The 27489-nt window shown below is 42.6% G+C and overlaps 1 protein-coding gene across 3 annotated transcripts in view; it reads right to left on the bottom strand.

Moving 5' to 3' along the window:
• The window catches only part of SLC38A1 (solute carrier family 38 member 1), a 68553-nt gene extending 42278 nt beyond the window's left edge, over positions 1-26275 (bottom strand). Inside the window, exons 1-3 of one of the 3 annotated variants that reach the window (XM_024575445.4) lie at positions 26150-26275; positions 5176-5293; positions 1678-1895 (exon numbers count right to left, since the gene is read on the bottom strand). In XM_024575445.4, the coding sequence (XP_024431213.1) occupies positions 1678-1799 (122 nt within the window). In that variant the 5' untranslated portion in view covers positions 1800-1895; positions 5176-5293; positions 26150-26275. Of the gene's footprint in view, positions 1-1677; positions 1896-5175; positions 5294-24128; positions 24384-24478; positions 26095-26149 lie in introns of those variants that run through there. The other 2 variants (XM_024575442.4, XM_024575444.4) reach the window with 2 other exon arrangements.
• Positions 26276-27489: the final 1214 nt, after the last annotated feature.

Raw genomic sequence — 27489 nt, 5'->3', positions numbered from 1 at the left:
TCAGATTCTAAACTGAGTATTATAAATGACTTAGATTTTAAGGTTTGAATTGCTTTGGAATGAAGCTCCATTATAACACCAAAGCGTCCTACTTGTGAAATGCTTGGAATCCTGGGCACGGTTAAGTGGAGGTCAGCAGCGACTACAGAACACTCCAGGAGTACAGAGCGTAAAGTAGTACTAGTGGAGTTAATAGGACCAGTAGAGACTGTCTTTCCCACTAAATGCCTGAGCATTATAATCAGAGGCAGCAGGATAGAGTCGAAAGACAGAGATTTCAGACGGACCTTTGTGTGCCCTTGAGCAAGTTATTCTATTCCTCTGAGGCTCAGTTTCCTTATTCATAGACCAAAATTTTAAATTTTCCTCATTTGCAAAAGAATACTTTTCACGATGTTATAAGGATAAATGGCAATATATGTAAACACAGCTGGCAGTTAAGAAATGTTAGTTATTATTAATAATTACTCAGAAAAGGTAAAAGAAGTAAACTTGAGTCCAACAAGAACAAATATCACAACAGAGTAAATGGTACTTGAATTATAATGAGGAAGTATCTGGTTGGAGAACTTAAACCCTAAGAACAGTTAAGGAAGAGAAAAACGAGGAAAGGCGGGGCTGAAATTTTTGAGTACATGTAAGTGATGGCAGCTAAGTCTTATGCTGGACTTTCATTTATTTATGTATATGCTTTATCAGAATACAGAAAAGACTATCAGAAAGTTTTCCTACAAAGATAGATGCCTGGTTAGGTGATACAATGTTTTCATCTTCCTCTACCCCAATTTTTTTTTTGACGACCCATCTCCCAAAAAAGTGTAGCATCACTGCTTTTTCTAACAAGTAGTCTTGTATACTCCACTCTCTTCTCCTAAAAAGGAGGCCTCGTGCTTCAAATAAGCCTCATTGCTAATTCCCAAGCTGGAGACCTTCCTATTAAGGGATCCACATGGGCTGGCCATGAAATCAGTAGCTCAGAGAATGCTCCATATCAATACAAACAGTAAGTAAAGACATTTGACTCTACTCTTGTAACATAAGAGACACAGAACCCAAAAGAGCTGGAAAGACATGCTGAGGCCAAGAGCTTCCGGGCCAGCCTACCTGCCTCTCTACCTCCTCTCTCTCATGGTATCTTTTCTTTTCCTTTGGTTTCAGGTACTATTTCTCTACCGCAGTTTCTCACAGAGCCATGTGGTCTCAACTATAGTTATTATTACTTAAACTCCATGTTGTAAACAACGCTCGTAATGATGTATTTGCAGCTTTACCAGGGGAACATTAGCAACTGCAACTTTGACCGTTTCTTCGTTAACATGTGGGTGAGGTCAGATGACTGTGGTACACATGCAGATGTGGGATGCCGCGAAATTCCAGCAGACTGTCCAAGTCAAAAGCACAGCGCTTTTGGAAAGTTAGGGCTGGTTGGGGTCCAACGTATTTACACATTCTTATTAGACTCAATTGAAAGATTTGAAAGAATGAATACATTACTTCCCTGTTTGTTTCATCTGCTATTGCAGACTATGCCCAACAGATGTCACATAAGAAATTCAAATTACATCTTCAAATGGAGCTAACTTCAGTAATGAATAATTCAAGAGAATAACTGAAAATCAGAATATTTTAGAGACATTTCTTTTAGTATATAGAAAGTGTTAGTAGAAAAATACTCACCTATTTATCTGACCATTTTCCACTTCCGTGAAATCGTTGGAGTCATTGCTGACGTTATCATCTTCGGGGACTGTCATGTTCTGCAACTCAGTTAATTCGAGTCCACTTTTGAAATGCATCATGTTTAAAAAGGCCCTGTAGTCAAAAAATTCTGCCAAATTCTCCTGTTCTGAGCGTATTTACAAGTGGATAGCAGCAAAAATATAAGCTTGACACCCCTAAAATACAACACAATGAAAAACAGTTAAGCATATGAATATAACCATTGACTAAAAATAGTTTAAATGAACAAATAGTTAATTTACTAATAATGCAACTTTTATATCTTGCTACTCAATACATTAAAAGCCATCTTTGTACATTAAGTTATAAAGGCTCTAAATTTTATGCCTTTCATTAATCTCCCTCCATTTTTAACTATAAAATGAGTCGCTCCACTCTGACCGGTGTGGCTCAGTGGGCTGGGTGTCCTCCCACAAAGTGAAAGGTCACTGGTTCGATTCCAGTCAGGGCACATGCCTGGGTATCGGGTTCTGTGCTTGGTTGGGACACATGCTAGAGGCAACCAATTGATGTTTCTTTCCCACATTGATGTTTCTCACCCTCTTTTTTTCCCTCCCTTCCCCTTTCTCTAAAATAAATAACTAAAATCTTTTTTAAAAAATGAGTCATGTCCCATAATCTTTATGCTCACATTTTATAGGAATACCATGTCAGTGGCAGGCAACATAGATACCCTTTTACAAAACACTGTGTTTAAAATGAAACCAAGCTGATTACTTTAATACCTCACAGGACACACATATAGCTGGGTACAGACCGCAGAGCCACAAAAGCACCTCTGATTTAGCTGTCCCAGTTGAATAGAAATGGAAATGTGCCATAAATGGCATCATGAAGGATCAACCACCCAACCCAGGGGCCAAGTAGCAAACGACAAATCTGTGTTTTGAAATTTAGCAAACAGTTTATCCATCGACTGTAAGAGATTAAATCAATCTCTTCAATGAAATCACTCTATGTCAGGGAATTAGGGAATTAAAAATTCATACTCAGGGGATTTGGGTTAATCCGCCTAAAACTGTATTTCCTCATCAGAGACAAAGACATGCAGAGTTCACATTCTCCCCCACGTAGATGACTGTGATTTAAATTTCTGAGGGGGTCCCCAGTAGTATACAAGGAGGGGAACAAATTTCAGACACATAGCATCACACAGCAAAAAGCAGGTGGCAAGAGTGGCAAATGCAAGTTCAAAAGTAAGCCCTCCCTATGTGCAGGAGCCTCACAGGGAGAGTCTCAGTGAGGTGATGGGGACCGTGGACTGAAGCATAATGTCAATGAGATCTTTTTTCACCTCCAATGGTAACTGGATGACGTTTTGATATTTTTTCTGACCCTGAATTCCATTAAGATGACTGTAATCTAGTTAAGAGTCAAAACGCCCACGTGATGTGCCCATTTGAACATCCTAGTATACGTCAAGAAGCATTTTACTAATTGATAATATTTTCAGGACCCATAGAAAGTACCCTACAATGATACTTTTTCCGGAATTTTCTTCTTCTCTTCCTCCCCACAACCAGGTCACACGTTATTCCTTTTTATTCACACAGTCTCCTATCTAAAATGAAACCTCCCACGTTCCAGGATCCTATATAAGGTCCACAACGTAAGTACTTTCTAATGCCTCAGGCTCCAGGAGCATCACCCCTCCTGCAGGGCAGAGCCTCTCCTGGGAAGCAGGAAGCCAGGGAGATGTGGGCTCCACGAAGTCCTGGACCAAAGCCAACCTGGCAGCTTGAGGCTGGTTCTTCTGGCCGGGGTGGTAGTTCTGGACAGGGGCCATCTCTAATTGCTTTTAGTGCCTTCACACAGTAGCAGTGTTTACACCCTGTCTTTACTTTGCGAGAGCTGAAATGTGTTAAAACAGCTGAACACCACCTTATCCCTTGGCCCCCTTGATGAAAGCTGCACAAATGGACTACATGGGGTAATTTCCAAGAGCCTTGACACACTGGCTGTCTCCTCCATGGCTTCCTCAGAGGCCATGGAAATGATACCACAGGGCTGGGAGAAAGTTGATACAGTGATGGCATTTCCAATCTGCATTAAGAAGTCCTTTTCCTTCCATAAACTGGTAGGAAATAGTGCACGAAACCAAAGCTTTCTGAGGAGAGGAAAGGTTGACTAATAATAGACTGGGAATCTACTGTTTGGTTTTAAACTCTCCTATCAGTGTATGTGTGAGTGCATGTGTGTGTGTTTATACAAATAACACACACATATATAAATATATATACATAAAACTAGACATTTAAAAAATGGACAAAAAGGGAAAAGAATAAAAAGAATACAGGAAGTCCTGGCCACTAAAATTATGTCAGTACTAGGCAAATACCAATACTAAGTTAATCACATAGAATGTTTTTTTTCCCTTTGGATTAAAGAAAAAATTCTTTTTCACAGTTCTAGATGCTAGAAGTCCAAGATCAAGTCCAAGCTTCCTTCTGAGGCCCCACTCTTTGCCTTGCAGAAGGATGCCTCCTTACTATGTCCTCACGTGGTCCTTCCTCTGTCCACGCGTTACGTCCTAATCTCCTTTTTATTTATTTATTTATTTATTTATTTATTTATTTATTTATTATCCTCGCTCAAGGACATTTTTTTTCATTGCTTTTAGAAAGAGAGGAGGGGAGAGAGAGGGAGAAAAACATTGATGTGAGAGAGAAACATCAACTTGGTTGCCTCCTGGCATGCACCCCCAACCAGGAATCAAATCTGACTGGGAATTGAACCATGACCTTTTGGTCTATAGAATAACACTCCAGCCAACTAAGCCACACCAGTTACGGCCTCTTTTTTATTTTTTAGAATAAATTTTAATTGTTATGAAATCATCTATCTGAAACCTAACTTGTTCTTAAAAATGAAAGTTGGAAAATAGAAAAAAATTAACAATGTTAGTGATAACTGTCACTAAGGTGGAGGCCACACTTAGAAAATAATATCCATTCAATTTATATATTTACTGAGTGCTGTGTGATGAAGGGATATAAAAAGTTTAGAAAAAGTCAAATTCAGGGATCTGAGGCAGCATCATAGAAAAGTCATGTGTGGACTGGATCTTGAAAAAGAAAAAAAAATTCTGATTATAAAACTAAAACCACCTCACTGTAGAATCTTTAGAACAGACATTATTATAAAAGAAATTCCACCACGCCAAAACGGCCACTATTAGATTTTCATGTCCTCTTTTCTCCCTTTTCTTTTGTTCTTTCTTCCTCTCTAGATTCCCTCCTCCTTTCTATTTTATTTATGAGTAGGATCTTAGACTGTTTTAACCTACTTTTTCTATGTAGCATTACATTGTAAGGATTTTGAAAAAGTGTTTTTAAAAAATATTATTAGTTTATTAATAAATACTATAGGTTTTGTAGAAAAATTATAAATTACAAGTAAATGAAGGAGGAAACAAGTAAAAAGAAAAAAAGTCACCTGTTATCTCAGCAAGCAGAGACGATCACTATGTGTACATATATTGGAGTATGACCTTCCAGGGTTTTTGTATGCACATAGATATAGAGCTGATACACAGCAGGCACTCAATAAATATCTGTTAAATGAAAAGAATGAGTACAAATTAAAAATATGTATGCATTTCCAAAAATGGAAATCATACTATAGTTTTTATTTTTTAATTATATTTTATTATTTATGTTATTACAGTTTTCCCAACTTTTCCCCCTTCATCCCCCTCCACCCAGCCCCCACCACAATCCCTCAGGCAATCCCCACACCACTGTCTGTGTCCATGGGTCACGCATATATGTTCTTTGACTAATCCCTTCACCTTCTTTCATTCAGTCCCCTCCTCCTCCCTCCCCGACAGCTGTCAATCTGTTCTGTGTTTCTATGCCTCTGATTCTCTTTTGCTCGTTAGTTTATTTTGTCCACTAGATTCCATCTATACGTGAGATCATATGATATTTGTCTTTCACTGACTGGCTTATTTCACTTAGCACAATAGTCTCCAGGTCCATCCATGCTGTCGCAAAAGGTAAGAGTTCTTAGTATTTCGTTGTGTAAATGTACAACATTTTTTTATCCACTTATCTACTGATGAGCACTTGGGCTGTTTCTAGATCTTGGCTATTGCACACAATGCTGCTATGAACACAGAGGTGCACGTATTCTTTTGAATTGATGTTTCAGGATTCTTAGGATATATGCATACCAAACATTTTTCACTTAAAAAGATACGGTCTCCTATACTGAGTTATGTCAGTACACAGGTCTATACCATTACTTCTAATGATTGCTGAACTGTTTGTGCCATAAACTGACATCCAACCTATCACTGCTGGTAATAGTAGTCACACTGCTTGGTGAACATGAGATTGATAGGCAGAGACAAGGCCTGGGCTGAGACTTCTTAGGGAGGAGAAAACATAATCAACAGCACAGAAGCAGGAGGTGCATGTGCAGTTCAAGAAACAGAGAATTATAGTTTCACTGAAGACTGAAGCAATCATCAGACTATACAATTAATTAAAAGGCCGAATAGGGTCATCACATGAAGATCTTGATGTTATCACAACCATAATTACTATCTCTCAATGTTTATATTAGGTTACAAATGAGTTTACTCATCACAGAGCATTTCTGATCCTTTATTGCAGTATTATGTTGGTATGCTTATTGGTACATTTTATTAATACTAACAATGTAAAATACATAAACTTATTCTCTGCTCTTCATGGTGTTAGGTAGCAAAGGAAAGGATATGCAGACAAACCTGTCTAGATTTATACTGCTTATAGTCTATTTAAACAAGCAAGACCATCCCTTATTAAGTGATAACACACCATAAACCATTTGCATGATAGAACGAAACAGAACGAGGCAGAACAAGGAATAAGTACAGAAAGGTTTCAGAGACATACATATATCTGTACATACAAGAAGGAAAGGAGGAAGGGAAGCTGGATAGGAAGGAAAATAAATGGGGCCTTGAGAACTCAGGTAAGGTATAATAAAGTGTTAGGCCCTGCACAGTGCCTAAAAACAGGTACAATTTAGATTGGGGGATATGGAAGGCAATACTTGTGCTGAGAACAGTATAGGCAAAGACGATGAGGCCAAATATACACAGAACAGCCTTATATGAGCCTAGCTAGAGCAAGGGGAGCAAGGTGGATAGTTCTTGAGTAATAATAGGCTTTATAAGTTTGGTAAAAGCTGCCTTAAAGATTGTAGAGGGAAAACCAAACCAAAAAATGTATTGTAATTTAAACAATGCCCAAAATTACTTTCGGGGATAAATAAGCAAAAATACAATTTCAATTGCCAACATACTTTGTGGTAGATTGGCTTGCTCCATATTTGTTCCCACTTCTTTATAGTCCAGTTCTACAGAGGATGGAAAATTGAAAAATACATTTCCCAGATTCCTTTACAGCTTGGGTTCTAAATATGATTTAGATTCCACCAATCAGAGAGCAAGGTGCTGGGGAAAAGGCATCCATTAGGCTGGTCCAGTTCTAGCAGGTAAAGCAAACAGCACTGGAGCCAACAATTGTGTCTACGCATTTCAGATAATCAGATTTGGCTTAAGTGACATATTCCTGGAACCTGTAGTTGAGACAGTGAGAAACCAGCTTCCTGGTTTCCCAGCTTCCTGATGGAGGCACAAGTAGCAGTGTCCTTAGTGGGCCAGTTGAATGGTAGTATTCCGGTAATTATTCCTGGAGGCCCAGCCTAGACCTGCTGTGTCATCTCTTCTAACAATTTTATAGGCACTTAATTCCTTGTATTTAATCCCTTTTGTTTAACATACGTAGAAAGATTTCTGTTATACTAAACCCATATATTCGTAGTTTTATTTTTTCCTCCCTTTAAATTTTTTTTATTATAGGAACTTTTAAACATATATAAATGTGAACAGAATAGAATACTGAACCCCCCATGTACCAAATTCAACAATTATCAGTTCAAGCCAATTTTTTTTTAAAGATTTTATTTATTTATTTTTAGGGAGGGGGAAAGGGAGGGAGAAAGAGAGGAAGAGAAACATCAATGTGTGGTTGCCTCTCGCATGCCCTCTACTGGGGGCCTGGCACACAACCCAGGCATGCGCCTTGACTGGGAATCGAACTGACAACCCTTTGGTTCACAGACTGCCACTCAAACTACACTGAACCACACTAGCCAGGGCCAAGTCAATCTTGTTGAAGTTTTACCTCCACCATCACATAGAACTATGTTAAAGCAGGTCCCAGTATCCTATCATTTGTAAATAGTTCACATATCTCTAAAAAGGAAGAACTCTTTTTTCAAACAATACCACCATATATATCCCTGTCAAACCAAAAAAATAACAAGAATTCCTTAATATCACCAAATATCCAGTCACATTCACTTAATTTTTAAGTTTTTATGAATCACTACTGGTTGGTTTTTTTTTTTTTAATTCTGAAGAAATAAAATCATACTTCTACTAGCTCAGCTCCTGAGAATCAATCATGGTAGCCAGGTCAGCGGTTCTGAGAAAGTATTAGGCCTAAGGCTAATGATGGTCCTGTTCTTCCTCCATCTTTTCCAATAACTGACTAAGCCTGTTTACCCCCTGGGGTCTTTGAGTCACCTGGCTCTTAGAAGGTAATAATATAAATCTATGACCTGCTTTTTCATATTTCAAAAGCCCTCAAACAGGCCAAACAAGCTAACTAAAATGTCAGGTATCCTTCCTTTCAGTTAGATTGCATTGATTCGATGTGACAACCCTAGATTCTGACTGGCAATTTCATGTATCTTTGAGTAATAAAAATGGAAAATGAATTCATAAATTTAAATTGTAGTCAAAACTCATTAAACAGTACAGTTCAGATCTGAATGTTGCACTGCATATAAGTTATACTTCAACTAAAATAAAAGCTGAAAATTAATAGTCAAAATCTTTGAAAACCTGAGTCCTTGGGTGATGGGGAATAACAAAAATGGCCTTTGGTAGAGAACAGGCTGGGAGCCAGTCAGCAATCTCAGAAGAAAAGGTGTTTTCTCTATCTTTCATCAAGCCTCACAACTTAACTAGTGATCTCAGCCCTGCCAGGGCCCTGTATCGCCACCTCCTCCCCGTGGCATCCCTGACTTCTGTCAGCCACTCTCAGCCCTGTATCTGGAAAGTAATCCTGTCTGGAACCATGCACTACCACCTGCCGCTCCTCTCTTTAACTGCCAACAGCCCGAACATATTGCTCCTCCTCTCCTACTCACTCCCTGGAAACCATGCTAATTCTGGCTCCACCATTTATGAGCTGTGTGACCCTGGGCAAGTAGGTTAACTCCTATTTGACTCAGTTTCCTCTTCTGTAAAATGAGATAAAGCAACACCCACCTCATACAGTTATTATAATGAGTTCACGGTTGGGCTCATGCGCAGCACTCACAGCAGTATCTGGCTCGGTTCTTCTTGTAAGCTATGGTGACTATGATTGCTACTATTGCTACTACTTCCTGTTCAAGACCAGAGGACTGTTCATTGACCTCCACCAACTTGCTCCCCCCTGCACCCTCCTAAGCGCCGCTTCCTGGCCTCCTTTGCCAGCTCCCTTCCTCCTCCCTGCCTTAGTGCAGGGTGGTTCTTCTGCCCTCCACCCTTCATTCCAGGTACTCCAAATTCTTTCCTTTTTGCAGTTTCAAGCATGTAGTGTCATGTTCACCCCCCAGGGCATCTTTCAGATTTTTTCCCCAGGTACTTTCATTTCATAAAACTGGAATTCCTTTGTGTTATGAAATAGGATCTCCCTCATAAACACTACTTGATAATAATCCCACCACTCTCCATGCCACATGTTTCTTCATCTATATAATGAGAAGGCTGGAGGGTGGTGATCTCTCAGGTTCCTTCCTGCTCAGAAAAATTTCCACACATTCCTTCTAGACCAGAGCCGCCCTCTGGACTTCTCCACGTGGATGTCTGCAATTACCTCAAACTCCACGTGCCTAACTGGGCACATCGCCTGACCTCACACAGCAGCTTTTCCATTTCGGCTAAAGATACTGTTCATTCTCCTCATCACTTAGACTTGGAATCCAGCTGGGTGTCATTGCAATGGTACCTCATATCTAATCAGCCAGCAAGTCCTGTCAACCTCTTTCATGGTGTCCCTTCCATTCCTCTCATTCCTTTCAGCTCCACAATCCTGACTTCGCCGTCGCTTTCCTCCATGCTACCTGCTGATCCCTCCCCTCTCCCATTTACAGGCACAGATTCTTCCTCAAATTAGTCTCCCACGTTCCTCTTCCCTCCCTGCTCATCATAATTGCTGCTAATGTCTACAGGATAGTCTAATCTCTGGAACCTCAAATTCAAAGACCAGATTGCTCATAATTATCTCTTTAATTTTTCTCTCCTGTGACTTTCTGAACCTTCCATTCTGCAATGGATCTACTTCTATGCAATTTTCTGCTTTGTTCACATCTTTCCCCTGGCCCTGAACCTAATCCCCGCCCCCAACTACTTTCCATCAAGCCCATGCCTACATTTCTTTCAAAGCCCAGCTTTCTTGCTTGCATACTTTTTTATTTTTCAATGCATGCTTTTGTAATTTTCCAATTTCAAACAAACTTCTCTGTGATGTCTCTCTCCAGTGACCAGCCCGTGACTGAGTATATATCTCTGATGAAGCGTTACATTAAAGCAGTGGTTCTTAACCGGGGACAACCTTGTCCCCCTATCCTTTGCACGGCATTTGTTAATGTCTGGAAGCATTTTTGGTCTCCATAAGTGAGGGGGTGCCGGCAACTTCTAGTGGAAAGAGGTCAGGGATGTTGCTAAACATATAATGCACAGGCAGCTGTCCACAACAAAGACTTATCCAGCCCCAAACATCAGAGGTGCCGAAGGTGAGAGTCGAAGGAAGCTCAGCAGAGGGTCAGTACTAACCATCTCTGTTTGGGCCAGGGAGCTGAGCTGCTCACTTCCTTGGACAGACTGTCCCTTGGCATACCATCTCGTTCACCACACCCGGACACCTGCTCCTGCAGATCCATGTTCCTCTTCTGTCAGGTGCCCACGCGTATGCTCTTTTGAATGTCTGCTATCAATATGCCCAGGCTATGACGTCTGGGAACCAATCTGCCCGTGCTCAGGTGTTTTGAAAGCATTGTGATTTCTCTAAGGCAGAAAATACTGATAAACTTCAGAAGTTAATGAATTCAACCTGTAACTTTAGATATAGGAGGATGGGCTATGTATGTTTTTAACTGAAGCTTAATTAGAATACTGAGTATACTTGAGCAGTGTAAGTACCATTAAATTAAAAAAATCTTTCTCGTCAACTAAAAATTCACACATTTAAATAATTACAAAAATTAGAAATTTAAAAAGCTTAGAAAACAGTCTCTCATCAAGGATTGCCATTGAACTAAAAACAATTAATAAAACAATTAATGGCAGTTGGTTTGTTTGTAAGTCCTTGCTATGACAGTTAACTCCCAACGAAATATTCTAAAAAACAAAATAAAACAAAAACAGAAGACAAATTTCAAAGCACCACAAAATGGTGCATATAAAAGGATCATTTATTTAAAAAGAAAGAACACACGTTTAAAAATATACCTTTATTTAAAAAGAGAAAACAGGTTATAATCCAAGAGTAGATGAAGTTACAGTGTTTGAACAAGCTTTTTCCTTCTCTCTGGGCCTCTGTCCTCTCACCTTAATACAGGAAAGGCAGATTAACTGATACACTCTTAAAGATCTCCCCCAGTTCTAAAATCCTCTGAATTTATGCTTCTACAGACTACTTCTTAATGGATCATAATCAGAAATAAAATTATGGGTTTGTGGACAAATCTTTTGAATAGCTGACTTACACGAGTAGTCCTCAGTTCTGACTAGACATAGGAACCACCTCAGGGGATTTTAAAAAATAACGGTGGAGACAGAGTTGTGAGCTTTATGGCTCCAGGATGGGGGCCATTTTTTCCTCACACGTCCAAGCAGTATACAGTGCTCCTTTCACGTGGCCAAATCTTGGTCTGTTTGGGCCTGATAAATTCTGCTGGCCTCACCCTGATGACTCCCTGAAAACCTGCCCCACCACAAAGGCCTGTGGGCACCTGGTGGGTGGCAGCTAAGCTTGATGTACCCTGGGACTTCTGTTGAGTAGATTCAGACCCAGCACTGGCGCTGAGTTTGAACCTGTGTCATTCTGGTGAACACCACTCGCCCTTACCTGGTGATTCACTGAGAACCTACCACATGCAACTTGAGTACTGCCAGGCTCTCTCAGTGACTGAGCCTGTCAGTCAGCCAGCCAGCAGGTAGAGGTGGCTCTCAGGGTGCTTTGGGATTCTGCTGACCGGCCCCTGGGCCTGATGCTGATAAAAGCTGGCCTTGGAGCACAGCTTCATCCTCCTGCACACACCCAGGCCCCACAGAGGCAGCCAAAAACTAGGGATTGCTTTGTAGATCCAAACGGGTTGACCAGGGCCCGTAACAGGCAGAGTCTGACGTTGATCTGCAGCAGAGTCCCTCCCAAGAGGCCTCAGAACCAACATACCCAGTGGCCCAGACAACATCAGGGAATGATCCAATTAGTTTCAAAAGCAGCAAATCCAAAGAGAGATCTTGGCAGGCACCGGACCCTGTTGAGGTGAATTCTGTTTCATGTAGTCAGCACCTACAGAGCAGCTCATACACTGTGGTCAAGGTTGATTCTCACAGTCAGCCAGCCCGAGAGTTGACCTCACACATGAAAAGGCCAATAGCAACCCAGACTCAATTACAACAGGGGGCTCACATAACCCACACAGGGACATTCCTGGAGCACCCAGATCCAGTGATTAAGGAGGCTGCACCACTGAGTCCCAGAGGACACTTACGTACTACACAAGACCACCCTACAACCACTGGGAGTCCTAACAGATCTACCTAATACAGAGAAACAAACACAAAGAAGCAGCCAAGATGGGGAGACAAAGAAACAGACCCCAAATGAAAGAACAGGAGAAATCTCCAGAAAACAAGCTAATTGAAATGGAGGCGAGCAATTTACCAGATATAAAGTTTTAAAAAAATGGTTATAAGGATGCTCAAGGAATTTAGAGAACATTCAACAAAAGATAGCAAGCTTTAAAAAGAACATAGAAACCATACAAAAGAACAAGTCAGAAATGAAGAATATTTAAAAAGAAAAATACACTAAAAGGTATAAGCAGTAGGTTGGATGAAGCAGAGAATCAACTCAGCAATTTGGAAGGCTAGTGAGGATAGGTAAGGAACCTTTGGGACTACACTAAGTGTTAACAATACCTGCATCACAGGTGTACCAGAAGAGCAAGGGAGTGAGAGCCTGTTTGAATAATAACTAAAAACTTCCCTAACCTGGTGAAAGAGAAAGACACACAAGTCCAGGAAGTGCAGAGTCCCAAACAGGATAAACCCAGAGAGTCACACACCAAGACACATCATAAAATGACAAAGGTTAAGGACAAAGAGAGACTCTTAAAAGCAGCAAGAGAAGGACAGTTATATACCTACAAGGGAGCTCCCATAATACTATCAGCTGATTGTTCAACAAAAACATTTCAGGCCAAAAGGAACTGGCATGAAATATTCAAAGTGATTAAGAGCAAGGACCCACAACCAAGACTGCTTTACCCAGCAAGGCTATCATTTAAAAGTAAAGGAGAAATAAAGAGTTTTCCGACAAGGAAAAGCTAAAGGAGTTCATTACTACCAAACCAGAATCACAAGAAATGTTAAAGAGTCTTCTTTAAGAAGAAGAAAAAGGAAGAAAACACAGAGGAATATACTTATAAGGAATAAAATGGCAATAAATATGTACCTATCAATATCACTTTAAATGTAAATGGCTTAAATGCTTCAATCAAAAGATACAGGGTAGCAGAATAGACAAGAAAACAAAACCCATATATATGCTGTCTACGAGACCCACCTCAGAATGAAAGATATGCAAAGACTAAAAGTAACAAGATGGAAAAAGATATTTCATGCTAATGGGGAAATTTTAAAAATGGGATAGCAATACTTGTATCAGACGAAATAGACTTGAGAACAAAGGCCATAACAAGAAACAGAGAAGGGCATTACTAGTGCTAAAGGGATTAGTCCAACAGGAGGATATAACTCCTGTAAACATTTATGCACCCAACATAGGAGCACCTAAATTCATAAAGCAAATCTTGATGAACGTAATGGGAGACCAACAGTAGTACAGTCAAAGTAGGGGATTTTAACACATCACTGACATCAACAAATAGCTCTTCCTGATAGAAAATCAACAAGGAGACAGCAACCTTAAATGACACACTACATCAAATGGATTTAACTGGCATCTTCAGAACATTTAACCCCAAAGCAGCAGAGTATACACTCTTTTCAAGTATACATCGACATTTTCTATGTTAGACAACATATTAGGACACAAAACAAGTATAAATACATTTTAAAAGATTTAAATCATATCAAGCATCTTCTCTGACCACAATGCTATGTAACTAGAAATCAATCACAAGAAAAAAACTGAAAAACACATAAAGACATGGAAGATAAATAACATGTTACTAAACAATAAATGGGTTAACAATGAGATCAAGGAAGAAATCCAAAGATACCTTGAAACAAGTGAAAATGAGGACACAAGAACCCCAAATTTATGAGACACAGCGAAAACAGTCCTCAGAGGGAAATTCATAGCATTACAGGCCCGCCTCAAGAAGTAAGAAAAATCTCAAATAAACAATCTAACTTTACACTTAAAGGATCTAGGGGAAGAACAACAAACAAAGCCCAAAATGAGAAAAGAAAGGAAATAATAGAAATCAGAACACAAATAAATGAAAGTCTAAAAAAAGTACAAAAGATCAATGAAATCAGGTACTGGTTCCTTGAAAAGATAAATAAATCTGACAAGCCATTAACCAGACCCAAAAGAAAAAAAAGAGAGAGAGAGGGGACCCCAAAAAATAAAATCAGAAATAAAATAGAAAAGTAACAACTAACTCCAGAAAAACAAGGGATTGTAAGAAAACATTACGAACAACTATGTGCCAGCAGACTGGACAATCTGTACGAAATGGATACAATCCTAGAAACATACAATTTTCCAAAACTGAGTCAGGAAGAATTAGAGAATCTGAATAGACATATTACAACTAGTGAAATTGAAGCAGTAATCAAAAAACTCCCAATGAACAAAGGTCCAGGACTAAATGGCTTCATAGATAAATTTTACCAAACATTCAGGAAAGAACTAACACCTACTTTTCAAACCAATCCAAAAAATCCAAGAGGAAGGAACACTCCCAAGGTCATTTTACAAGGTTAGTATTATCCTAATTTCCAAACCAGATAAGGACACTACAAAGAAGGAAAATTATAGGCCAATATCCCTGATGAACATAGATGTTAAAATCCTCAACAAAACATTAGCAAACCAGATCCAGCTATACATTAAAAATATCATACATCACGATCAAGTGGGCTTTATTCTGGGGATACAAGGCTGGTACAAATCAATAACCATGATACAGCCCTGGCCGGGTAGCTCTGTTGGTTGGAAGGTCATCCTATACACCAAAAAGGTTGCGTGTTTGATCCCCAGCCAGGGCACATACAGGAGCAAACCAATCGATGTTTCTCTCTCATATCACTGTCTGTCTGTCTGTCTGTCTGTCTGTCTGTTTCTCCCCCCTCCCTCTAAAATCAATAAATATATCTTCAGGAGAAGATTTAGAAAATAAAATATGTGGTATTCCACATAAACAAAATGGATAAAAATCACATGATCATCAATAAATACAGCAAAAGCACTTGATAAAATCCAGCACCCATCCATGATAAAAACTTTCAGCAAAGTGGGAATAAAGGGAACATACTTCAACATAAAAAAGGCCATATATGACAAGCCCACAGCCAACATCATACTCAACGGTCAAAAACTACAAGTGTTCCCCTTAAGATCAGGAATAAGACAGGGATGTCCACTTTCAACACAATTCAACACATTACTGGAATTCCTAGCCACTGCAATCAGATTAAGATAAATAAAAGGCATCCAAATTGGAAAGGAAGAAGTAAAACTTTCATTATCTGCAGAAGACATGATACTGTATATAGAGAATCCTAAAAATTCAACCCCGAACTACTAAAACTGACAAATGAATTCAGTAAAATAGCAGGATACAAAACAAATATCCAGAAGTCAGGTGCACTTTTATACACCAGTAATGAACTATCAAAAAGAGAAACTAAGAAAACAATCCCCTTCGCACTTGCTTCAAAAAGAATAAAAATACCTAGGAAAAAATTTAACCAAAGATGTAAAAAACCTGTACTCGGAAAATTGTAAGACACTGAAAAAAGAAATTGAAGGCTATACAAATACATAGAAGCAAATACTACGTTCATGTATAGGAAAACTTAATATAATTAAAATGTCCATACTACCCAAAGCAATCTATAGATTCAATGTAATTCCTATCAAGATACAAATATTTCACAGGACTAGGACAACTATTCCAAAAAATGTATATGGAACCACAAATGACCCTGAATAGCAACAGCAATCTTGAGAAAGAAGAACAAATTTGGAGGAATTACACTACCTGATATCAAACTATACTACAAGGCCCTAGTAATCAAAACAGCAAGGTACTGGCATAAAAACAGACACATAGATCAATGGAACAGAATAGAGAGCCCGGAAATAAATCTATACCTTTATAGTCAATTAATATTTGACAGAGGAAGCAAACACATACAATGGGCTAAAGATAGTTTATTCAATAAATGGTGTTGGGAAAATTGGACAGATGTGTACAAAAAATGAAATTAGACTACATACATAAGAATAAACTCAAAATAGATTAAAGACTTAAATGTAAGACTTGAAACCATAAAAAGCCCTAGAAGAAAGCAGAGGCAGTACAATCCCAGACATTTCTCACAGCAGTATATTTTCTGATATGTCTTCTTGGGCAAGGGAAACAAAAGAAAAAATAAACAGAACTACATCAAACCAAAAAGTTTTTGCACAGTAAAGGAAACCATCAACAAAAAGAAAAAGACAATGTGCTAAATGACAGAACCTATTCACTAATGATACATCTGGTAAAGGGTTAATATCTAAAATTTATAAAGAACTTACATGACTCAACACCCCCCCACAAAAAAGACAACTGAAAATGGTCAAAGGACCTATGTAGACACTTCTCCAAAGAGGACATACAGATGGTCGATAGTCATCTGAAAGACGCTCAAGGTCAGTAATCATCAGAGAAATGCAAATTAGAACCAACGAGATATAATCTCATACCGGTCTGAATGGCTACCATCAATAACTCAACAAACAACAAGTGCCAGCGAGGCACTTGTGGAGTGAATGCAACACTTGTGCACTGTTGGTGGGAATGCCAGTTGGCGCAGCCACTATGGAAAACAGTATGAGGTTTCTTCAAAAAATCAAACCGGGAACTGCCTTATGATCCAGTAATTCCAATTCTGTGTATGTATCCAGAGAAAACCAAAACACTACTTCACAAGAATACATGAACCCTTATGTTCACTGTAGAGTCATTTTCAGGAGCCAAGATTTGGAAGCAGTCCAAGTGCCCATCAGTAGATGAGTGGATAAAAAAAAGCTTCGGTACATTTACACAATGGAATACTACCTGGCCATAAAAAAAAGAAGGAAATCTTACCTTTTGTGACAGTATGAATGAACCTGGACAGTACTATGCTAAGGGAAGTAAGCCAGTCAGAGAAAGCCAAATACCATATGATTTCACTTAAATGTGGAATATAATAAAATAAACAAACAAAATAGAAACAGACTCATAGAGAACAGACTGACAGCTGTTAGAAGAGAGGAGATGTGGGAGGCTGGGTAAAAAAAAAAAGGGTGTTTTTTTTTTTTTTAGCAAAAACAAAACAAAACTCATAGACACAGACCACAGTATGGCGATTACCAGCAGCAAAGGGCAAGGTAGGGAGGTACAAGAGGGTAAAGGGGGATGAATGGTGATGGAAGGAGACTTGACTTGGGGTGGTGAACACACAATAAATATACAGATGATGCATTATAGAACTGTACACCTGAAACCTATTTTATTAACAATGTTGCCCCAGTAAATTCAATAAAAATTAAAAATAAAAGATTTTTAAAAAATAGTAAGAGTAATAACCTCCCTTCCCAACACACAGCAGTTTCTGATTTAATTGACCTAGGTTGGGATCCAAGCATGGTATTTTCAATGATCTCCAGGGGACTCTAATGTGCATTAAGATCTACAGATTTAGACTGAGGGTTAAAAACAAATGCAGCCAGGGCCCAGATAAGCAAAATACATGAGCAAAGCAGACTGCGCATAAGGGACTGGAGAATATGTGTCCCATCTATTTCAATAGAAAAAAAGCAGATCTTTTGATTTTTTTCAAGAAATGCCAGAAATACAGATTTTAAATGAAATCCTGATATTTAAATGTTGGCAACTAATTCCAGACAATTTTGAAAGAAACCACAGGTCACACAAAATACACCCACAGGCTTTATTTGTTTCTGTAGCCACCAGTTTGCAGTCTAAACAAAACCAGTTCAATGCAGCAAACTCAAGATTTTCCCTGTACTCTGTCCCGTCTCTCGTCTCTCTCCCTCTCAGAGCCTCTTCCCCTGTACCTTGGGCAAAGCCTATCCCTTTCCTTAGGCTTTCCATTGTGTCTTTCTTTTCCAATCTCCTTCATCATTCCTAAGAGATGGAAACCGAGATCCACACATTAAATCTTCATGTGGCCCTGGCTGGATCACTGGACTCGTTGCTATGCCTGGGGAAATTCAGGTTATAAATTGTAACCTGAGGCTGTGGCTCCGTGATGTCAACAACTGGTCAGTTTAGTTGAGTCAAGGGAAAAGTCGTCATGATTTCACATTTTTAAGACTTTATCAAATAACATGGAGGTCTTCATTTAATTTCTGATTTTGTTTTGTCTGCTTTTAATTCTAAACCACTGCATATTAGAATTATCCCTGGTGTTATGGGGGGTTTGTTTAGTTTATTTTATATTTTTAATATCCATCACTGGCAAACTAAATATGAATCTCTGGAAATGGAGTCTAGGTATTCATAGCCCTTAAAAGACCCCGGGTAAGACCAATGTGAAGCCAGGGTTGAGAGTCACTGATCTAAACCCATCTTCTAAATGTTAGCAGTGTGTTTATCCCCAGATGATTATCATCGCTCATAGCTCCTTCATATTGTTCAAGGATTTTCTAAGCTCTGTTCTCATTGTATCTTTACAACTCTGTAAGTTAGGCAGCTCAGACACTATTTTTAGCATTAGACCAGCAGTTTTCAACCCATGTGACCAAGAATTTTTAAAACATGCAGTACCTGAGTATTTAGTCAGGGGCACTGACCTCTTTTTCCTTAGATTGTCCAATTAAAAAATGACAACAGTCAACACAACAATAGCTGTTTAATGTGAATCAAAATAATACCTACCTTTTTTGGTCAGGTTGGCAAAATATAAAATATATGTATTTTGGTGTGCCGCAGAATTTTAGTAATTAGTTTATGTGTGCCATGAGATGAAAAAGGTTGAAAATGGCTGCATTAGACAGATGAGAAAATGAGGCATAAAAATGTTAAGTGGGTTGCCCAAGTGTACCCAGCTAGTTATTGGCAAAGACACACTGTGATTTTCTCACTGGAGGCATTGTTCCTTGATTGTAACCCCAGGCCTGCGAAGTTTCTCTAGACCTTAGGGCATTCCTAACCACTAAGTTCCTTTACTGTCAGAGTGCAATTGACACACAGGTGGTAACTAAATGTGATCAAATCTCGGAAACAAGTACAACAATGACTCAGTTTAGGGTCCCTGTTAAAAGGTGTGTTTTTTGAAGTCAATGATGTTGTTTTGAATGTGCTTACTTCCACACACATACTTCCCCACCCCACACCACACCACCTTTCACAGAAGCATATCCTCCCAGGGACTGAAAAGATTCAAGGAGTTTCCATCAAGATATTATTTTCAGAAAAGTATTTTTAAATGATTACATAGTCATAGAGTATCAGAGGTAAGGGGAACTTTACTGATCAACTTTCCCTACTCCCTATGGTATATGAGAAACCTGAAGTTCCTTCTAATTCAATATATAGAGAGTACTAACACCATGCCAAGCACTTCACATCCATTATCGTAGTTAAATCTTCAGGACAACTCAGTAAGATGGGTGCCACTATTGCCACCACCACCATCATCATCATTATTCCCATTAAACAAATGAAGAACAAACAAACAAACAAAACCCCCTGAGGTTTAGAAATGCTAAACAACTTACTCAACCTCCCCAGGCTGGTAAGTCAAGAGCCCATACAGTCATCCCTTGGTGTCCTAGGAGGAATGGTTCCAGGACCCATGTGGATACTAAAATCCATGGAAGCTCAAGCCCCTTATATATTGGGTTGGCCAAAAGTCCTTTATGTTTTTTCCATACCATGTGCTTAGTTGTCTTTAACTTCATTCAGAACAATTTTGTTAGACTGTATTGTGACAGCTGTCATATCAGCATGCATTTAAAAAAAACTTATCAAATTGGTGAATCTTTGTGCAGCCATTTTAATATTAAGATGGAAGAAAATACACATTTTTGGCATATTATGCTATTAAGAAAGGTAAAAATGCAACTGAAACATAAAAAAAGATTTGTGCAGTGTATGGAGAAGGTGCTGTGACTGATCGAACATGTCAAGAGTGGTTTGTGAAGTTTCTTGGTACTACTGACATTTTGGCCAAATAATTCTGTGCTGTGAGGGTGTCTTAAGCATTGGAAGATGTTTTGCAGCACCCCAGCATCTACTCACTAGAAGCCAGTAGCGGGAGATAGCTGACATACTCAAAATATCCAAATCAATAAAGTTATTGGTGAAAATGAAAAATGTCTTTTATTTTATGGAAAAAAACCATAATGGACTTTTTGACCAACCCAATTATAATGGTGTAGTATTTGTATATAACCTAAGCGTATCTTCCCATATACTTTAAATCATCTTTAGATTACTTATAATACCTAAAATAATGTAGGTGATATGTAAATAGGTGTTATACTGTATTGTTTAGAAAATAATGACAAGGAAAGAAGTCTGTCCGTGTTCGGCACAGACGGTAGGCCTAACTACACAGTACAGGTCAGCAACAATACAACATTTTAAAAAATATATCTTTTAATCTGTGGTTGGTGCAGAACCCCGAGATTCCAAGGGCTGACTGTATTTACATTTGACTCAAAGTCACCTTCCATCATTTGGCATGACAACAGTGCAATCAGTAAAAGGTAAACAATTTTATGAAAATGCTAAGAGGTAAGCACTTATTCAAAGAGGTAGAAAATTGGCATTGGGGCTAGTCCTTCACCAGTATGTAGAATTTCAGTAGGCATTCCAGTCTGGAATCAACACGTATTAAGTCAGAAAAGTGACAGGGAGGGAAAAGGGTGAACTGGGACAAAGAGATGGAGAGAGGTGAGGAGTCAGATTGCAGGAGGGTTCTGAGTGCCTGGTTAAGGATTTTTTTTTTTTGATCCTCACCAGAGGGCATTTTTTCAGTGCTTTTAGAGACAGAGAATCAACCACGGGAAAGAGAAGCGTCAATCCATCAATCAGTTGTCTCTCATATGCCAGAGGACCTGGGACTGAACCAACAACCTAGCTATTGTGCCCTGATGGGGAATTGAACCCACAACCTTTAGGTTACAGAGGACACTGCAACTGAGCCCCACCAGCCAAGGCCTGGTTAAGGAATTCATACTTTAATTGTAAACAATGGGAACCCACTGAAGGTTTTTAGAAGCAAGTTCATTAAAAAATGCAAACTGATTTTTAGAAATATAGATCTCGTGGAAGTGTCAAGATTGAATGAAGGGAGCCTGGTATGGAGGAGACCAACTCGAAAGCTGTTACACCTCATTCATTAGCTACTTCACTCTTAACAATAAGTTGCTCTTGCATCTTCCTCCCCCGAGCGCTGGCTTCTTCAGGGTGCCTCCACGTCTGTTTCATGATTCCTGTATTCCACACCCTATTGAACTGCTGTGTCTAGGTCAGGTGACAGGGACTTAAATTTGGACAGTGGGACTGGGAATGAAAAGACAGCTTTGAGGGGCATTTGCAAGGGCCTGGTAACTGCTCAGAAGTGTGGAGTGGATGAGACAGAAAAGCAGAGTAGAAAATGAGTTATGTTTCAACTTAGAAGAAGGAACAAATAATGAGATGTAGAAAGGATGGTCAACAATAACATAAAGAAGTGAATGAGATGGAGCTTAGCCAAGCTCTCAGTCCAACGGGCGTTTTATTAAGCAGCTAATGTGCTGGGCATTAGGGGAACAATGATGAGTAAGACAGGTTTTGCTTTCAAGTATGTACCCCCCAAAGCCGAGGAAAAGGCAAGACTCCCAATAGTCTGATGCCTGGCCTCCTAATCTCAGGACAAATGTCACCTCTCACACAGGCACTTCTAGAGGGTTAGTTACCTCAAGCACCCTCCCGCACCACACGACCCTGTTTTATTTCTTCATCGCACTAGTAAGTATCTGACATTCATTTACACATGCTTTCATTGCCTGTCTCCCACGAGCACAGAAGCCGGAAGTGCATCTGGTTAGTTGCTGCCTGCTACAAAGTAAGTCCCTGAGTAGGAAATATTTATCGAATATGTTAAACAAATTTAAAAAGTGAATAAACCTCATGAAGGTTAAGACCTCAAACCAAACTAGGCAGGTATCCAGGTGCTTAAGGTGACACACTTGGACAACTGAAGTGACTAGAGAGTAAAGCCATTTGAAGTTGGGGCTGACCCCAAATCCGGGGGGCCCACAAGCGATCAGTGCCCCGACCTGACTGTTTCCCACGGGCTTCAGGGGTCGCAAGCCTGCGTGAGATGTTTAACAATGAGGGCAGCCAGCCACCTAGATCAGGTTTTCTTTCCGCTGTCTCTCTGACGTCAGGAAAAGCACGAGTTGCTGCACAGTTTCTTCCATCAAAGTGACAAATTACAGCCGAGCTGGGCCCTGCAGTCTGCAAACCGTAGGTTTAGTCTCTCCTCCCCCTTACACTAAAAAAATTTAAACCCACCGCAGAGATGTCAATTCCGTAAGTACCGTTTCCCAGCTCTGGAGTCTTTTTTTACTACATACAACACCACGGATTCGTCTGACAAAGTACATGATCCTAGCGGCAGTTAGGTTTTCACCGGAGTAATAATGCGATAAAGGCAGGGTCTGCGCGGCAGAGCGAGACACAAAGGACTTTCCATTTTAGCACCACCCTCCGCAGCCCAAGACAGCCTGTGAACTGCACCCGGAACGCCGTGACGCGGTTACCGCGAAATTCCTTTTGCCGCCATATGCACTTCCACCTTCTCTGACTACAGTTCTGCCCGAAAACAGGGGCGAAAGATCCCGCGGGGAAACGGCGTCTAGGCAGCGCCGCGTCGCGGGGGGGCCCCAGTGGGTGCCGAGGGGCCCGGCGCTCCGGGAAGGGGGTGGGGCGGGGGGGTCCCCGGAGACGCACACTAGACCCCCCGCCGCGACGACACGGCCAGGTTAAAGGCCTTTGGTGGCAGCATTTTGGGGGGATGCGAGCGAGGTGCCAGGATGTGGGGGAGGCGGAGGGGAGGCCAGGGCAGTTCTAGCCCGGACCCCGCGCAAGCGGTGGCTTTTGTTCGCCAGCTCCGGATCCCAGCTCCCAGAACTGCACTTCCCTCCGTCTCCCCTTCTTGATTTTGGTAAGAACCTCTTCAGAGCGGGAAAGGACAGTGAGTCACCGCCAGCATCCTTTGGAAATCTCCCCCCGCATCCGGCATCCGCTCACTCCTCTCCGTTACCGAGACCCGGGCGGCAAAGGCGCCCCGGTTTACTCGCGCTCGCGGCCAGGCATTGAGACCCAGCCGACCGCACGCACACCCCCGGGGGCATCACGCGCTCTCCTCTGGGCCCGACGGACACAGGAAACTACCCCAAAAGCCCAGGACGCAAACTCCCCGCGGGTCCGCACTAGCGCGCTCACGCGGGCCGAGCTCTGCCTGCAGACCCGCGCGGTCCCTGGCCCTCGTAATTTAACCCGAGCGGGTGGCACACGCTGCCACTCGGAAAACGGCACCAAAAAGTGAGCCACGGCGGACGCGAAGGTGAAACGAGGGGCCTCTGCGCCTCCACACGCGCCGCATGCATTCGGAACAGGGGACCCGGACTTTTCCTTTCCCGAAAGGAAAATCCAAACGCGTCGGGCACAGCCGCGCACCCCTTCCTTCCACGCCCGCCCCGAGGACTTCTGCGTTCCCGTCGCCTCCTCGCACAACGCCAGCATCCCTTTCCTCCCGCCGCCGCCGCTCCCTCCCCTCTCCCGAGTCAGGAAAATCACCCTACCTCGGGCAATAAAGGGGAAAGTGTCAAAAGGAGGGAGCCGTCAAGGTGTCCGCCCTTCCAGATTTCCCCACTGGCCGTGAGATGTCCTTTGTGTCAAGGTCTGGCAGCCTCAGCCGGTAAAACGTGGCCTCCGCCTGCGAGCGCTGGGGGTGGGGGTGGAGGGGAGCTCGGCGTGGCGTGCCAGACTTCCGAGTAAGGTGAAGGGCGGAGGTTACGGGCGACCTTCAGGCAGAGTGGCGTGGCCTCCCCAGCCCGCGCTCCACCGTCTCTCCTCCTCCTTTCGGGGAGGATTGCATCAGAGTCACCCCCCTCTCCCCCACCCACACTCTGCCCGCCAACCTCGCACTTACTGCGACACGCTAGGGCGCTGAGGGTCTCGAATCGTAGTCTTTCTCTTACTGGGAGGGCGCGTCGCCCCTGCGCATCCATGGCTCGTGATGGTTTAACGGGAAAAGTCAAGCCATCCCTCCACGTCCCGCGCGCAGCCACCTCCTCCACCGCGCGTCCGCGCTTCAACCAGAGCGGTGTGTCACGGAGCAGCGCCGTCACACGGTGTCTCTGCTGGCGGCCACGCCTGCTGCCTCCCGCTGGCCGCACGCGGAGGACGCAGCGACCAGGGCTGGCAGATGCTGAACATCGGGGAAGGGGCGAGGGAGGGGTTGCGGGGTGTGCGTGTGCCCGGCACGCTCACCGTGGCGGCGGGCGCGGAGCCTGCGCGGAGCCTGGGCACCTGCCCCACGCCCTCCTGGGGCCCGGCAGCCAGCCCAGAACCCGGCTGCTTGCGGCGGCTGGAGCCCTGGGGATGGAAGTGGTGCTGCTAGGAGGGCGCAGGCGGAGGAAAGGAGGGCTGCTCCCGCACCGGGAGGCGCACTTCGGGGTACGCCGTAGTCCGGCCAGGCGGCGGGGGAGAGAGGTGGTGCATTGTGGGAAGGGCACCGAGCGAGGGTGGCCGCGGCCGTGGCGGGCCCCCGCGCAGCTCGCCGAGGCGCTGACAGCGCCCGGAGCTGCGGCCAGCGATGCAGCGGTGGGTTGTCCCGGGGGACAGCACCGAGGCCGCCTAGACTGGCGGGAAGGGGACCGAGGTGGCGCGGGCAGCGGGGCGCTAGAGCACCTTCAGAAAGCCTTTGTCTCCAACCCGCAGTGGGAGGGGCCTGCGGTCTTCCGGGACCCGCAGGCGCCCCTGCGCAGCCCTCCCCGGAGACCTGGGCTGTGGATGTTTGTTTTGGGGCCTGGGTGAGACGGGGCGCGAAGAATTGCTGAGCCGGGGGGCGCGCACCCGGCTGGGCGCCGAGGGCCCACGGGTCGGTAGCCGGGGCGCCCCACGTGACTCCGTCCGGCGAGCGGGGTCCCAGCCCGCGGGCGGTGCGGACCCGGGAGCGGGATGCAGGGGGCCGGACGCCTGGGCGGGTTTCTCTTTCCTCTGGGTGCTCTTTGTTTCAGCCCCTTTTAATTGACTGGGCACTTCTTGCAGATTTGTTTCCTTAAAATGGCGACAGGAAATCCCACCTGCGCGTCAGCCAATTAGACTGTCATTACCGCGCGAATTGGCGGGGTGGGAACTCGAGCTTTTCATTGACTAGAATGGTTCAGTCTTGGTGTTCCATCAAAACAGGAAAGGGAAGATGAATCATAATTCAAAAATTAATCTACCTGGAGTGTTTCAAGCGGGCAGACTGAGTAGTCACTGTAATGGACTGGCCTTGGCTTTTTTTTTTTTAATCACCGCTGGAAAAAGGAGAGGACAACCAAATTTCACAATTCTCATAACTGACTGAAATCCTTATTCCCGAATGGCAGTACATGCTCTTCTGTAATTCAACAATGGCTTCCTGAGAATGCTCTTGAATAAACCTGAGAAACTGAGCAGTCAGCGCCAACAGAAGTGGGTAAAAAGATGGGCGGCCTCAGACCTGCGATCAAATTCTGCCTCCGACAGTTACTGCTTCCTTCACCCACCTTTGTCCTAGTTCTGTTCCCCCACTTTGTTAAAAAGCGGGCTAATAAGTGAGAAACGCGCTTACCCCGTCGGCAAACAAAGGACTTAGAGGCTTGGAGCTCAGCGAAAGCGAGGCGTTAATTGACAGCCTGGCGGGCAGGGTGGCCGACCGTTCGCAGCACGCCCGGGTGGCGCACCGCGGAGTCTCACCCGGAACGCCATTGGCCCCGCCCCATTTCCCCATTGGCTGGGTGCTCAGGTTACGAGCTGGCGCGGTTTTGTTTAATTCTAATTGGTTCCCTTTGCGGCTTTGAACTTGTGTACCTTCTGGGAAGTTTCCACTAGACCTCAGGGTTTGAGAGTCACGTTAGTTTGAGTTTCTCACAATTGTTTCCACATCATAGTAATATTCTGCAGGCTATCAAAAAGTTGGTTCTTCCCTGCCCCCCCCTCCTCCGAGAGACACATTTAGTATAAAAAATTACTAATTTTGAGCCAGTGCATCTCGTGTGCATAGCACCATAATTCCTATGAAGAAAGGTAAGAAGTCCGAACAGGCAAAGTAGGTAAATTGTGAGCACAGCTCCATAATCCTGTTGAAATGTTTACCTTATTAATTAGAATATAAATTCACCGATGTTTGACGAGTTTATCTTTTGATTACAGTTTTAACTTGCTAGCACCAAAAGACTGCAGTTAGCTAGCGGGTTTGGGGGGGTTCTTTTGGAATTGAACTCAATAGTGATGAGTTGAGCTTCTACTCTTTGGCAGCTACTGTACTAAGCACTTTATATATAAATATTATCTCATTTAATGCTTTCAACCACTTGATTGGGTATTATCCTCTTTGTATAAATACGAAAGCAGGTTCAAAGTGGTTATATTGGCCATGTTCACTTAAAGACTAAGTAGTAAAAGGGGAAGTGAGGTACGTGATTCCTGTTCCGATTTCCGTTCAGAATATCCAATGCTTAGTCCATAACCATTTGCAACCTGATACTCCGGGGCCTAGAACTTGCAAAGATCTTCACCACCCCCCACCCCCTGCCCCCATTCTGGATTTTAGTGGACAGCCTGTACCTGGAAGCTGGAGGCTGAAACGAAGGACTGTTGTTATGCGGAGAACTGTGGGGGGGGCGGGGAGGAGGAGAGAGGTCGTGTTTAAGACGAGAAATTTCTATGAGTTTTTCACCAGCACTGCTTGGAGGTGAAAATTCTTTTCAGAATAAGGAGCTCTGCACTTAAACCCAGTTGCTGTGGTCTCGGGTAATGGGGGCAACGGGTGTCATGATGACGACTGTTCACTGTGTTTGCTGAGAAGTAACAGAATAAGCACTTCCCAGATGGTCCTTCCTTTAACCCTCACACCATTCCCAAGAGGTACAGACCACACTAATCCCTGAATCAGAGGGTAAGAAATTTATC

Source organism: Desmodus rotundus, chromosome 3 (assembly GCF_022682495.2).
Source record: "Desmodus rotundus isolate HL8 chromosome 3, HLdesRot8A.1, whole genome shotgun sequence".
Classification (NCBI taxonomy): Eukaryota; Metazoa; Chordata; class Mammalia; order Chiroptera; family Phyllostomidae; genus Desmodus; species Desmodus rotundus.
Note: the sequence above shows the minus strand (reverse complement) of the source record. Positions and strands in the feature narration are given on the sequence as shown.